Raw genomic sequence first — 12,823 nt, 5'->3', positions numbered from 1 at the left:
TGCAGGCTGCCCCTGCAGCCATAAGAAGTTTTAAGTAAGAAATACTTTAAAGTACTACTTAAGTAGTTTTTTTGGAGTATCTGTACTTTACTATTTATATTTTTGACTACTTTTATTTCACTACATTCCTAAAGAAAATATTGTACATTTTACTCTGACAACCAAAAGTACTCCTTACATTTTGAATCCATAGAAGAACAGGAAAATGGTCAAATTCATGCACAAAACATGTCGTCATCCCTACTGCATCTGGCCTGGCGGACTCACTAAACACAAATGCATATTTTGTAAATAATGTCTGAGTGTTGGAGTTTGACCCTGGCCATTCATACATTTTAAAAACAAGAAAATGGTGCCGTCTGCTCTGCTTATGTATTTATTGTTTTACTTTTAATACTTAAGTATATTTTAGCAATTACATTTACTTTTGATACTTTAAGTATATTTAAAACCAAATAATTTTACTCAAGTAGTATTTTACTGTCTGACTTTTATTTGAGTAACTTTCTATTAAGGTATCTATACTTTTATGATAATTGGGTATTTTTCCCACCACTGGTGATTTGTAGATCAGTCAGTCGGCAGTCGCCTGCACTGTCGGCTGCAATGTCAAACAAGCCCGGCATGTAAAAAGTATTCCAAAAACGCCACTTTATTCCCAAATGAAGGAAAGGGAGGAGTCTGGTTTTTCTTTTTCGGAAAATTTAACCAATCATTGTTCCTTATATGTTTTCAACTGGCCAATCACCACCATTTCACAAAAGAGGCAGAACTATTTCCAAGGATTCGTCCGCATTGACCTCGGCCACATCCTTCCTGCCCTTTAATTCGCAGTTTACACATTGGCAGACTGGAAATCCATCCAGCGAGTTTTATTTTATTTGTATATCTAAATTAGAAAATGGCGTTGCTAACACCTCTCCTTGCATTCCTCTACCACTTGCCGCAGGTGTACAAGTGGCTGCTAAAGCCATACTATGTCGCGTCTCTGTTCATGTCATTCGCGTTTCTCATTATCCGCAAGACGCCAGGCATCTGCGAACATCTTTCGACACAACGAGAGGATGGCAACCCCTGCGACTTTGACTGGGTCAGTATTGGATGGTGTAACAAATGGCGATTGAAAAATAGAGAGAAAAATGGTAGGAAGGATACGCGTGATTAGGCCGGGATAAAGACTGGTTAGATTGCCAATGAGCTAACGTTAGCTGTCCTATGCTAAATGTGATGACGGAGTGGGGGTTTTAGTTTGCTACATGAATGGCCATTCTGAAATTCGGTGGGAGCTGGCCTGGGTTCGACACTGAAAGATGCTATAGACTGTAACCCGAAACTAACTAGGAAAGTAACAGGCAGGTGATGTGAGACAGAACCGTGCAAAGGGTGGGTGTCCTGGGGAGTTTGCAGGTGCGTGTCCCCTCTGATACTAGGCTACCAGGACCTTGTTTTATCTAGGGCTGAAGTGCCACTACCACCATGAGTACACGCACCAGAACCACCCAAAAAAGTACACGGTGACACGGGCAATACTGGAGTTAGTTGCACGCCTGCCCCGACCCTGTAATGTAAAGCAGTAGATGACATGTCTATAGACTGAAATGCCCTGACCTGTATGTTTATTCTGTTCTCGTGTTCCACAGAGAGAAGTGGAGATCCTTATGTTCCTCAGTGCCATCGTCATGATGAAAAACAGAAGAGCTAGTGAGTATCAGCCCTGAACTAGAGCCCTGTTATCAGAGATCTAGCAAGCGTACACCTACTTTTATGACACATTCTCATCTGTTTACTTACTTGAAAACAGACTGACACAGAGGCGGCACACACAGACGTTCCGTTTGTTATACAAAACTCATTGACCGGTACAGCAGCTCACTACCACATCACAAATTCACTCATGTAAATATTTCATGCAGAGCTAAAGTCAAAGGTTAATCATTAGCAGAGTTGTACCCACAGGTGTTTAGACATTATGAAACTGACCACCCCCCCATCAGTTGGTCATTACTAGTTACCACAGCCACACAGCATTTAGAGTTTATTAGTCACATGCACAGGGTCACAGATGTAATTGCAGGGTGCAGCTGGCTAGTGGTGGCTATTCAGCAGCCTGGTGGTCTGTGGGTAGATGCTATTGGCCAGTCAGTTTTTGTCATGATGCTCCTGTACTGCCTACGTGTTGGAAGCGGGGAGAACAGGCTGAGGTCATAAACCCCGCCTATTTCTACAATTGATCTTCGCAGCGGTCTAATGCACTGCATCTCAGTGCTAGAGGCCTCACTACAGACCCTGGTTCGATTCCAGGCTGTATCACAACCGGCCGTGATTGGGAGTCCCATAGGGCGGCGCACAATTGGCCCAGCGTCGTTAGGGTTTGGCCGGGGTAGGCCGTCATTGTAAATAAGAATTTGTTATTAACTGACTTGCCTAGTTAAATAAAATAAATACGTAAAAATTTTAACCTTAACCATTCTGCCAACCATATGCCTATCCCTAACCTTAAATGAAGACAAAAAAGCACACTCTTGTTTTGATGAATGTTTACGATATAGCCAATTTTGAGTCTGTATCTCGGCTAAAACCCCTCAGTTTGAGCTAGGGATCTCCTTCAGCAGGCAGACATGTTTGTTTTACATGACATTCAACACATGGTTACCATTTCAGTTAAACGATTGGTACCCACACACATTGCTAGCGAAGTTTCACTTTTGTATCCACAAAGGCTAATAACATTTGACACTTAAACTTTGTCTGAGCAAATCATTTGGTGTAAAGCCATTGTTTTTGTTCTTGGTTACTGCTGTATATTCATGTTATTGTTCTAAGTATTCATCCAATCTGCTATGGCAAATGTCTTGTCCACACAGCCCTATTTAAGTTAGTACTTTAGTTTTGTAAACAGACTGTTTTAATAGATCGTTCATAGGAAGCAATGATAAGGCTGTGTTGTCTGTTGACCTTGTGGTGTCATTGTGGTGTTTACGTTATTGTAGCTCTGTTGTTGGTCGTTGTGGCACTCCCTTCGTCTTTCATCTGCCTGTCTCTCCCTCCTCCCTAAAGTGAACCCCTCACTTGTTAGACCTCAACTATAAACTGTCCCTCTTCCTCAGGCTCAAACAGTTTTGACACTTTTCACCTTTTTTCATAGTTCTTCATGTCACTCCTTTGTCTGTCGTTTTACAAAAACAGTTTGTTCCCGTCTTCTATTCACGTCTGTTCTTTCTCTGTCGCTCTAAATGTTATTGTTCTTTGTGTTCCCTCCCCAAGTTCTCTATTGTCTTCAACCTGCAAATTGTCCTTAATCTATGCAATAGTTTCTTCTTTTTTTTTTTAAGATAAAAAAAGGTTGTTTACTTGATTTAACCCCTTCTCTCCATTTCTCGTTGTCTCAGTAACGGTGGAACAGCATGTGGGGAACATCATTCTGTTCAGTAAGGTGGCCAATGTTATCCTCTTCTTCAGACTGGACATCCGCATGGGCCTGCTCTACCTCACCTTCTGCATCGGTCAGTACACACACTTGCACCACACAATGTGTGCATGCATACACACTTTGTTCATACAAATACATGGATACACACAGACACGCACTCTACTGTTGTAATTAATTATACCGGTAAATGCCTAGTTAGATGACATGACCTATAACCTGATGACCCCTCATTCGGCTCTCTGATTGGCTGATTGTGTGTTCCAGTGTTCCTGATGACCTGTAAGCCTCCTCTCTACATGGGCCCAGAGTACATCAAGTACTTCAGTGATAAGACCATAGACGTGAGTATCATAGATTACCTCTAAGGCTCTACTGTGACAGACAATATTGCCATGTTAGTTTGAAAACAACACCGATGTGTGTATCAACAATTATACTTTCACAGGATCGCAGGTGACACCAGTTAGATTGTTTTTTACATTTCAGTTGAAAGTATTTTTATCCGGTGATTTGAAAACTGATCCACGCAGAGGATGATTTTAAATCAAAATCAAATTTTATTTGTCACACACACATGGTTAGCAGATGTTAATGCGAGTGTAGCGAATTGCTTGTGCTTCTAGTTCTGACCATGCAGTAATATCTAACAAGTAATCTAACAATTTCCTAACAACTACCTTATACACAAGTGTAAAGGAATGAATAAGAATATGTACATCAAAATATATGGATGACCGATGGCCGAACGGCATAAGCAAGATGGTATAGAGTACAGTGTATATACATATGAGATGAGTAATGTAGGGAATGTAAACATTGTTTAAAGTGGCTAGTGATACATTAATTGCATCCAATCTTTTATTATTAAAGTGGCTAGATGTGAGTCAGTATGTTGGCAGCAGCCACTCAATATTAGTGATGGCTGTTTACCAGTCTGATGGCATTGAGGTAGAAGCTGTTTTTCAGTCTCTCGGTCCTTGCTTTGATGCACCTGTACTGACCTGGCCTTCTGGATGATAGCAGGGTGAACAGGCAGTGGCTCGGGTGGTTGTTGTCCTTGATGATCTTTTTGGCCTTCCTGTGACATCGGGTGGTGTAGGTGTCCAGGAGGGCAGGTATTTTGTCCCCGGTGATGTGTTGTGCAGACCTCACTACCCTCTGGAGAGCCTTACGGTTGTGGGCGGAGCAGTTGCCGTACTACGCGGTGATACAGCTCAACAGGATGCTCTCAATTGTGCATCTGTAAAAGTTTTTGGTGACAAGCCAAATTTCTTCAGCCTCCTGAGGTTGAAGATGCGCTGCTGTGCCTTCTTCACCACGCTGTCTGTGTGGGTGGACCATTTCAGTTTGTCCGTGATGTGTATGCCGGGGAACTTAAATCTTTCCACCTTCTCCACTACTGTCCCGTCGATGTGGATGAGGTGCTGCTCCCTCTGCTGTTTCCTGAAGTACACAATCATCTCCTTTTGTTGAGTGTGAGGTTATTTTCCTGACACCACACTCCGAGGGCCCTCACCTCCCTGTAGGCCGTCTCGTTGTTATTGGTAATCAAGCCTACCACTGTAGTGTCGTCTGCAAACTTGATGATTGATTTGGAGGCGTGCATGGCCACGCAGGCATGGGTGAACAGGGAGTACAGGAGAGGGCTGAGAACGCACCCTTGTGGGGTCCCAGTGTTGAGGATCAGCGGGGTGGAGATGTTTCCTACCCTCACCATCTGGGGGCGGCCCGTCAGGAAGTCCAGGACCCAGTTGCACAGGGTGGGGTCAAGCCCCAGGATCTCAAGCTTGATGACGAGTTTGGATGGTACTATGGTTTTAAATGCTGAGCTGTACTCGATGAACAGCGTTCTCATATAGGTATTCCTCTTGTCCAGATGGGTTAGGGCAGTGTGATTGCGATCGTGTCGTCTGTGGACCTATTGGGGCGGTAAGCAAATTGGAGTGGGTCTAGGGTGTCAGGTAGGGTGGAGGTGATATGGTCCTTGACTAGTCTCTCAAAGTACTTCATGATGACGGAAGTGAGTGCTACGGGGCGATAGTCATTTAGCTCAGTTACTTTAGCTTTCTTGGGAACAGGAAGAATGGTGGCCCTCTTGAAGCATGTGGGAACAGCAGACAGATAAGGATTGATTGAATATGTCCGTAACCACACCAGCAAGATGGTCTGCGCATGCTCTGAGGACGTGGCTACGGATGCCGTCTGGGCCAACAGCCTTGCGAGGGTTAACGTTTAAATGTTTTACTCACATTGGCTGCAGTGAAGGAGAGCCCGCAGGTTTTGGTAGCAGGCTGTGTCGGTGGCACTGTATTGTCCTCAAAGCGAGCAAAGAAGTGAGACAAGACATTGTGGTCCGCGACGGAGTTGATTTTATTTAAGTAGTCCATGATTGACTGTAGACCCTGCCATGTGTCTGAGCCGTTGAAATGCGACTCTACTTTGTCTCTATACTGACGCTTAGCTTGTTTGATTGCCTTGTGGAGGGAATAGCTACACTGTTTGTATTCGGTCATGTTTCCGGTCACCTTGCCCTGATTTTAAAAGCAGTGGTTCGCGCTTTCAGTTTTGCGCGAATGCTGCCATCAATCCACGGTTTCTGGTTGGGGAAGGTTTTAATAGTCGCTGTGGGTACAACATCACCGATGCACTTGCTAATAAACTCGCTCACCGAATCAGCGTATTCGTCAATGTTAATGTCCAACACTATGCGGAACATATCCCAGTCCACGTGATCGAAGCAATCTTGAAGCATGGAATCCGATTGGTCAGACCAGCGTTGAACAGACCTGAGCGTTTCCTGTTTTAGTTTCTGTCTATAGGCTGGGAGCAACAAAATGGAGTCGTGGTCAGAATTTCCGAAAGGAGGGCGGGGGAGGGCTTTGTATACGTCGCAGAAGTTAGAATAACAATGATCCAGGGTTTTGCCAGCCCGGGTCGCGCATTCAACATGCTGATAAAATTTAGGGAGCCTTTAGTGAATCTGATGGCTGACTTGTGACCCGGTTGCAGGATGAGTTGGAGAGAGACAACAGGGTGACGTGGATCGTAGAGTTCTTCGCTAACTGGTCCCCAGAGTGTCAGTCCTTTGCCGCCGTCTACGCAGACCTCTCCCTCAAGTAAGACAGCGACTAATCTTCACTATACAAGACAAATGTCTCCATTTTAATGCATTGCACCGTAAACCCATAGCTTCAATCAACATCCTCTCCTGGATTGTGTTCCCTATTAGTATCACCTGTCAGTTTGTGGTGCGACTAAAGTGGAAATGCTATTGCTGTGAGTTTGTTGGGAAATTTATTTTTTCTCTCATGGTTACAGGTATAACTGTGCTGGGCTCAAGTTTGGGAAGGTGGACATCGGCCGGTATGGAGACGTGTCTAAGAAGTAGGTCCCTTTTCTCATTCACTCTCTTTCCTTATATCTAAGTGAAGTAGGTTTCTGATTGGACGTCTGATTTTGAATCGTTGTAATTGCTTCCCTTCCCCCATCGCTCTTCTCCAGGTACAAGGTGAGTACCTCTCCCCTCTCCAAGCAGCTGCCCTCGCTGCTGCTGTTCCAGGGGGGCAAGGAAGTGATGAGACGCCCCCAGGTGGACAAGAAGTGTAGGGCCGTATCCTGGAGCTTCACTGAGGTGAGAGGAGTGGTTTCAAAGCAGAACATAGAAATGCGCACACACCGGGGTTTCCGTTAGCTGATAATAGCTGACTTTTAGCGTGTGTGAGAGAGAATTGGCACCAGCCCATTGACTGGGGGAGAGGGAAAAATGGTACTTATCGGTCTAAGTTAATTAGCATCATTTAGTCTACAGTATATTCTCTATGTATTTTATCACACTCGTATAGGATACAGAGCCCTTGAGCGGGAAATCTGTCTGACACCGTGAGAGCTGCTGCAACAGCATCTAAAACAGAAGATGCGTACATAGGCGACGGAAGGCATGCTCTTCAGCACGTCACGCACCACTTTGCCATGAACTGGAGGCAGTATGCATTTTGAAAATATATACTTCATTGTTTTGAAACCTGAATGCTTTAGTACATATTGAGGCATGTCTTACCTTGCTTCAAAGTAGCCTAGCCAAAATCAGACCAAACTCAGATCTGTGGAGGCAATTATTTTATATCAACTTTCTTTCATTGTCTGGTAGCCAAAGGCGAAATCCGAGTCATATTAGCAACCCAATGCTAGTTGTTGCATATTAGATTTACCCTCTTTCTAACTGATGTTTTCATCTCCGTCACATGAAACGGCTCGCATGTGCGGTGCCCTTTTGACAACTTTAACTTTATTTTTTATAAAGCCTAGTACTGGTTGTATGAGTTTGGGATCTACCGTCCCACAACTGTCCCAGAGTCCGTTTGGAATAGGCTATTTCTTTCTCGACAAGCTGATTTAATAGAATAGGTGAACCTTTCTGCTATACGGGACAGTAGATTGACATACGCTATGTGATTTTGCTGTTCGTTACTTGTCTTGGCTGAGGAAAAGTAAATGTGGACAGTCATTCTAACACCCTCAAAGTGCACATCAGAATTTGGTAAGAAGGACCTCACATTGTTGCATCCTTGACTTCTGTTAATATGAATTACCATCATCTAAATGTGATTTGTCATTCTGAGCACCGTGTGTGAACGCCCTAATCCGGTTACGCACCTAATGCATATACTTCCAGTTCATTTCACAAATGTCCGGAAACCCTGACACACTCAATCTCACTCTCAACAGGAGAACATCATCCGGGAGTTCAACCTGAACGAGCTCTACCAGAAGTCCAAGAAACTCAATAAGTCCAAGGGAGACCAGAGTGACAAGATCAACGAATCACAGTTCCCGCCGTTGTCCGAAGAGGAGGAGCCTGAGGTCGACGCCCAGGAGGAGGAGACCAAGAAGGACAAATAGAATTGTCGGGGGGGTAGTGGCCTCAGAAGAACGCTGTGACATCACAATGGGACTAGGTGGTGTTATGTTCTATCGAGGGAACAAACACGATTGTTACGAATCCTTTTTTATGTTGCTATGTACAACACGACTTGAGTTGCAAAATGTGATTATGATTAACTCAATATTAACTAAAATCTGAACTGTACAGTTAGATTTGTACGTCTCCATCATACTTATGAGTTGCATCGATCCTTCCTCCAGTTCCCTGGAGAACCTCTATGCTCATCATTGGTTGTGTCCCAAATGGCATTTTATTACCTAATATAGTGCACTAGGGAAAAGGGTGTAACTTAACAATTGAATGCATTTAATATTGGCACACTACAATTATACACTCCGTTCATAGTGTTTCACTTGATTTAAAACTTTTCCCATTTGGGATATAGTGTGAATTTACACTCCGTCCAGTCCATGCTTGGTGAGACAAATTGCATGCACCCATTGAACTGAAGTTACATTGGCTTCGTCTGAAATGACTTATTGGTTCAGACACGGTCAAATATTTTACGCCATCTACCTATCTCCAACTGGGTCCGTGATGATAAAGTAGGGTGTGTGTATATATGAGCCACGTCCCAAAAGGTTGTCTGAGAACTTTTTTTTCTTCTTCCATAAGTGGTTGTCTGAATTCTGTTATTGTCACCGACTAGTTTTCAGTTCAACATGATGCTGAGGGGAAAGAGAACACAGAGCGTTTTGCTATTAACACGAATTCCATGTGAGAACTAGACCTGTGTTATTTTGTCGTCTACAAAATAGTCATATCAGAGATGGAGTTGAGGTAGTCTCTCCCTCCTCCCTCACAGAATAGGGAGAATTACATTTTTACTTTCAAAAGCTCCCATTTCTGGACTAACTTCTTAATTTAAACAAAATTAACACATTCTTACACCAGCGCCTCTAGGCGATGAAACAGAACATTTTACTACCTGTTTGACATTCCCTTGGTTACTGTAGAATTGTCTCAACGTTCTGTTCAGAATATGTAGACTGATTCCGTGTATGTTTGCTCCTGCCTGCTGTGAGAGGTGTCTGACATTTTTTTTTTATGCAATAAAAATGTGTACATGAATACATTGAGTCTGGCAATGTTCCCGAACGCAGGAACATTGCATTATTATTAAATAAGGCATGAGGGGGTATATGGCCAACATATCACGTCTAAGGGCTGTTCTTAGGCACAAATCAGAGTGCCTGGACATAAACCCGAGATGCCTTATTGCTATTATAAACTGGTTACCAGTGTCATTAGAGTAGTAAAAATGAATGTTTTGATATACCACTGTCAGCAAATCAGGGCTCGTCCCACCCAGTTTACAATCGCAGATAAAAATGGGGATTTAAGCGTTTTGGTGGCATAACATTCAAAAAATACTGCATAGTTTCCTAAGAACGCAAAGCGAGGTGGCCATCTGTCGGCGCAGGATGTTGAACCTACATTTTGGCGCCACCTTCTGGTAGTGACGGCATTTAAGAGTTATGGAGGGAGGCGAGACATGAAGCCAAGATTTGAGCCCCCCCCATCAGTAGGAGTTTGCTCCCTACATATGAACCTGAGAACTACTTACAGGCACCACTGACTGATGTAAACCCCACAATCATTCTCTGGCCCCTGTGGAAGAAATTCTGTTAAGTTGCATGAAAATCTACTGTAACTGGATCAACTTACCTTTTAATAGCCAATGTGGCATCCTTTGGTTCTACTCTGAATGTGTAGTAAGTAGCCTGTGTTCTGCCCTTTCTCCTCATGTGTTGCATTGGCAGACCTCAACTACAAGCAAAACAAAGCAAACTGCCTTTGGTTTTAAATACTTTATTACCAATGCTCAAACACACACGCACATACACACATGCACACGCCCACACACACAGAGCTATACAGTACTTTTTTTCTTTTTTTTACATTTCAAAACACCCAAGTCCTGGGCCCGTACTTGTCTAAACATCATCTGTAAGGGCATTGGCTGTTCCTGATGGCAGTCAAACATATTTGCCTTCTCATTGGGCGACGTGCTTTTTTTTAGTCCTATCCCATTTCGTTTCATTCTACGCTCCTGACTGGTCAAACAAACTGTCAGTCTAAAGCAATGCCCTGTAAATTGTCTTAAAATCTTGCAAAAAAAGAAAAGTACAAATTAAATATAAAAAGGATGTTACTGACTTTCAGCTGCTCGTCATTGGTTTAAACCATTAACGAATAAAAGAGTAGGCTGATATGAATCTCTTGCTCTCTCTGGATTGGTCGCGCCAAAGCATGTGATCCTCGCTAGTTTCTCAATAGGTCAGCTAGTGGAAGGCAACCAGAGATGTCAGTATCCGGACCAATAAAACAAAACATTAGGTGTGTGTTATGGCATCCTATTCCCTACATAGTGCACTGCTTTTGACCAGAGTCTTTTAGGCCCTGGTCAAAAGTAGTGAACTATATAGTGAATAGGGTACCATTTCAGACACACCCATTACAAAGCTCAGAAGTAAACAATCAGAAAGTACAGCAGGGTATTTCTGAAATATGCCCCAAGAGAAGTCGAGTGGTTACTGTGTATCAAAGGACTTTAAAAATGCTACATCGCCTTCTTTTATCAAATACATTGGTTCCCATTGGCTGAACCATATAATTGTCCAGCTCCTCTCTTTGGCTGAAGACTCAAAACTCTGCCTCTGATTGGCTGGTGCAGCCATCAATCCAAATGAGCCGCATTCTAGTGCTAGTCGGAACTAGGAAACGGACATTTTCGACTTGCTAACTGGTTGAACGTGGCACGTGTTTAACTAAAACCAGTTAATACGTCAGAAATGTCCAAGTTCCGACTAGCACTTGAACGCGGCAACAGTTTTTTTCCTGTTTGGTTACAATTCTGAAATTAACTCAAACCAGAAAAACCCTATCAGCCCGTAAAAAAAAAAAAAAATCTTATCAACAGCTATATATAAATTCATATAAAATAACATTTTGAAATTAAATAAGTAAAATAAAATTAAAAACACCTCGATTATCAAGGCCATTGCTCCAAAGTTTGTTTAGAAAAGGCTGCTCCATCTTTAAAGTACAGACCCGATGATTGTGTCACTGGTCGAGTTTCTTATTTTTTTTATCATTCCATTGGTCCTTAAGTGAAATCTCCACCCACCCGGGGAACCAGGCCAACCAACAAACAAAAAAACTCCAATGATCCTGCCGTCTACTACAGTTTAGCATCTCCATTTCTGATTGGTCGAAAGAGAATGGCAGCGTGATCACTAGCCAATCACAGTGGTCCATAGTGGCCGGTGCATGCCGCAGTCACCTTTAAATGCCACTGATTGGAGGAAATCAGCATAAATTCCAAACCATATAATTCTGTACAGAGAATGAATCATTACACATTTATGAATGAATGTACTTTTTTTTTTCTTTTTCTCTCTTTTAAATATGGGCTGTTTTTACAGGCAGCCCAATCCAGATGTATTTTGCCCAATCAGATCAGATCCTTTTACTTTCTCAGAGCTGATCTGATTGGTCAAAAAAAGATCAGAATTGAGCTGCCTGTGTATACGCAGCCATGTTGATCTTCCTTGTTTTATCCAATAAAGGCAAACCCAGTCGAAACTGTCAGTCAATCATTCCCACAGAGTTCAATCTGCCCAGAAATTGGTGGATTGTCAAAGAGTCCCGCCTCTTATGATTGGCTCCCTGGGCCCGTAAACCCACCATGTCATAATGGTGCATTGTGTTCTTGAATGTGATTGGTTAAACAACTTCCTCCCGATTAGTTCTGTAGTTCCTTGACTGGAGGTCTCTGAATGAGAGGGGAAGTCCGGAGTCCATCGCATTTGGAAGAAGAGCAAGAAAAGTCTGTCGTTTTACTCTTCCTCATCACCCAACTTTTAAAACGTCTGCCTATTAAAAGCTTTCCTCTCCTGAAGGGTCCGAGAGGCAGAAATATCATCAGTCAATCTCTGACCCCTCCTTCACCTCCAACCCCTGACGCCATTAGTCGGAGTGGCCGCCCGTCAAACTCAGACTGAAATCTCATAGGTGGTCCCGCCGACGCCCGTCACTTTCTTCACCCCGCCCCCCGGCTTGTGGGCGGGGCTCTGGGTGTTTCCAGGGCTGGGATAGGCCTGTCCGGGGCGAGTGGACATGCTGATTGGGTGAGAGGGGGAGGAAGGGGTGGAACCTGAGGAGGAAAGGGAGGACCTGGGCTGCCCGTTCGTCCGGCTGAACAACTTCATCTGAATCTCGTCCCTGGATAGAGTGAACGAGAGAGGGAGGGAGAGAAGGATTAGTTAAGACATTTTAGAGGAAGAGCACACACTAAATGGCACCCTATCCCCTATATAGTGCACTACTTTTCACCAGGGCCCAAAAGAGCTCCTATTCACTTTAGGGAATAGTGTGCCTTTGTGGAAGCATTCCTAATCAAATGGATAGGATATATCATGCAGGGGTGGCACATACAGATATCTTCT

At 43.5% G+C, this 12,823-nt stretch overlaps 2 protein-coding genes across 3 annotated transcripts in view; one reads left to right on the top strand and one right to left on the bottom strand.

Annotated features, from left to right (window-relative positions):
- The first annotated feature begins 765 nt into the window (after positions 1-765).
- Positions 766-9,443, top strand: LOC139579042 (thioredoxin-related transmembrane protein 2-B-like). Its single transcript, XM_071407253.1, has 8 exons — positions 766-1,090; positions 1,641-1,701; positions 3,390-3,503; positions 3,695-3,771; positions 6,440-6,546; positions 6,749-6,814; positions 6,932-7,061; positions 8,156-9,443. Exons 1-8 carry the CDS (start codon positions 902-904, stop codon positions 8,327-8,329), a joined length of 918 nt encoding a protein of 305 aa, XP_071263354.1. The 5' UTR covers positions 766-901; the 3' UTR covers positions 8,330-9,443.
- A 725-nt stretch (positions 9,444-10,168) lies between these two features.
- LOC139579041 (palmitoyltransferase ZDHHC5-A-like) overlaps positions 10,169-12,823 on the bottom strand; it is a 40,160-nt gene continuing 37,505 nt past the window's right edge. The window contains exon 12 of one of the 2 annotated variants that reach the window (XM_071407252.1): positions 10,169-12,599. In XM_071407252.1, coding sequence (XP_071263353.1) covers positions 12,371-12,599 — 229 coding nt within the window. In that variant the 3' untranslated portion in view covers positions 10,169-12,370. The remainder of the gene's footprint in view (positions 12,600-12,823) is intronic. The other variant, XR_011675667.1, reaches the window with a different exon arrangement.

Source organism: Salvelinus alpinus, chromosome 6 (genome assembly GCF_045679555.1).
Source record: "Salvelinus alpinus chromosome 6, SLU_Salpinus.1, whole genome shotgun sequence".
NCBI classification, from domain to species: Eukaryota; Metazoa; Chordata; class Actinopteri; order Salmoniformes; family Salmonidae; genus Salvelinus; species Salvelinus alpinus.
This window is presented reverse-complemented; position numbering and strand designations above follow the sequence as displayed.

Coding starts and splice junctions, on each gene's coding strand:
- LOC139579042 (XM_071407253.1), top strand. CDS start 902: ATGGCGTTGCTAACACCTCTCCTTGCATTCCTCTACCACTTGCCGCAG. Junction 6,547..6,748: donor TACGCAGACCTCTCCCTCAA/GTAAGACAGCGA, acceptor TCATGGTTACAG/GTATAACTGTGCTGGGCTCA. Junction 7,062..8,155: donor TATCCTGGAGCTTCACTGAG/GTGAGAGGAGTG, acceptor CACTCTCAACAG/GAGAACATCATCCGGGAGTT.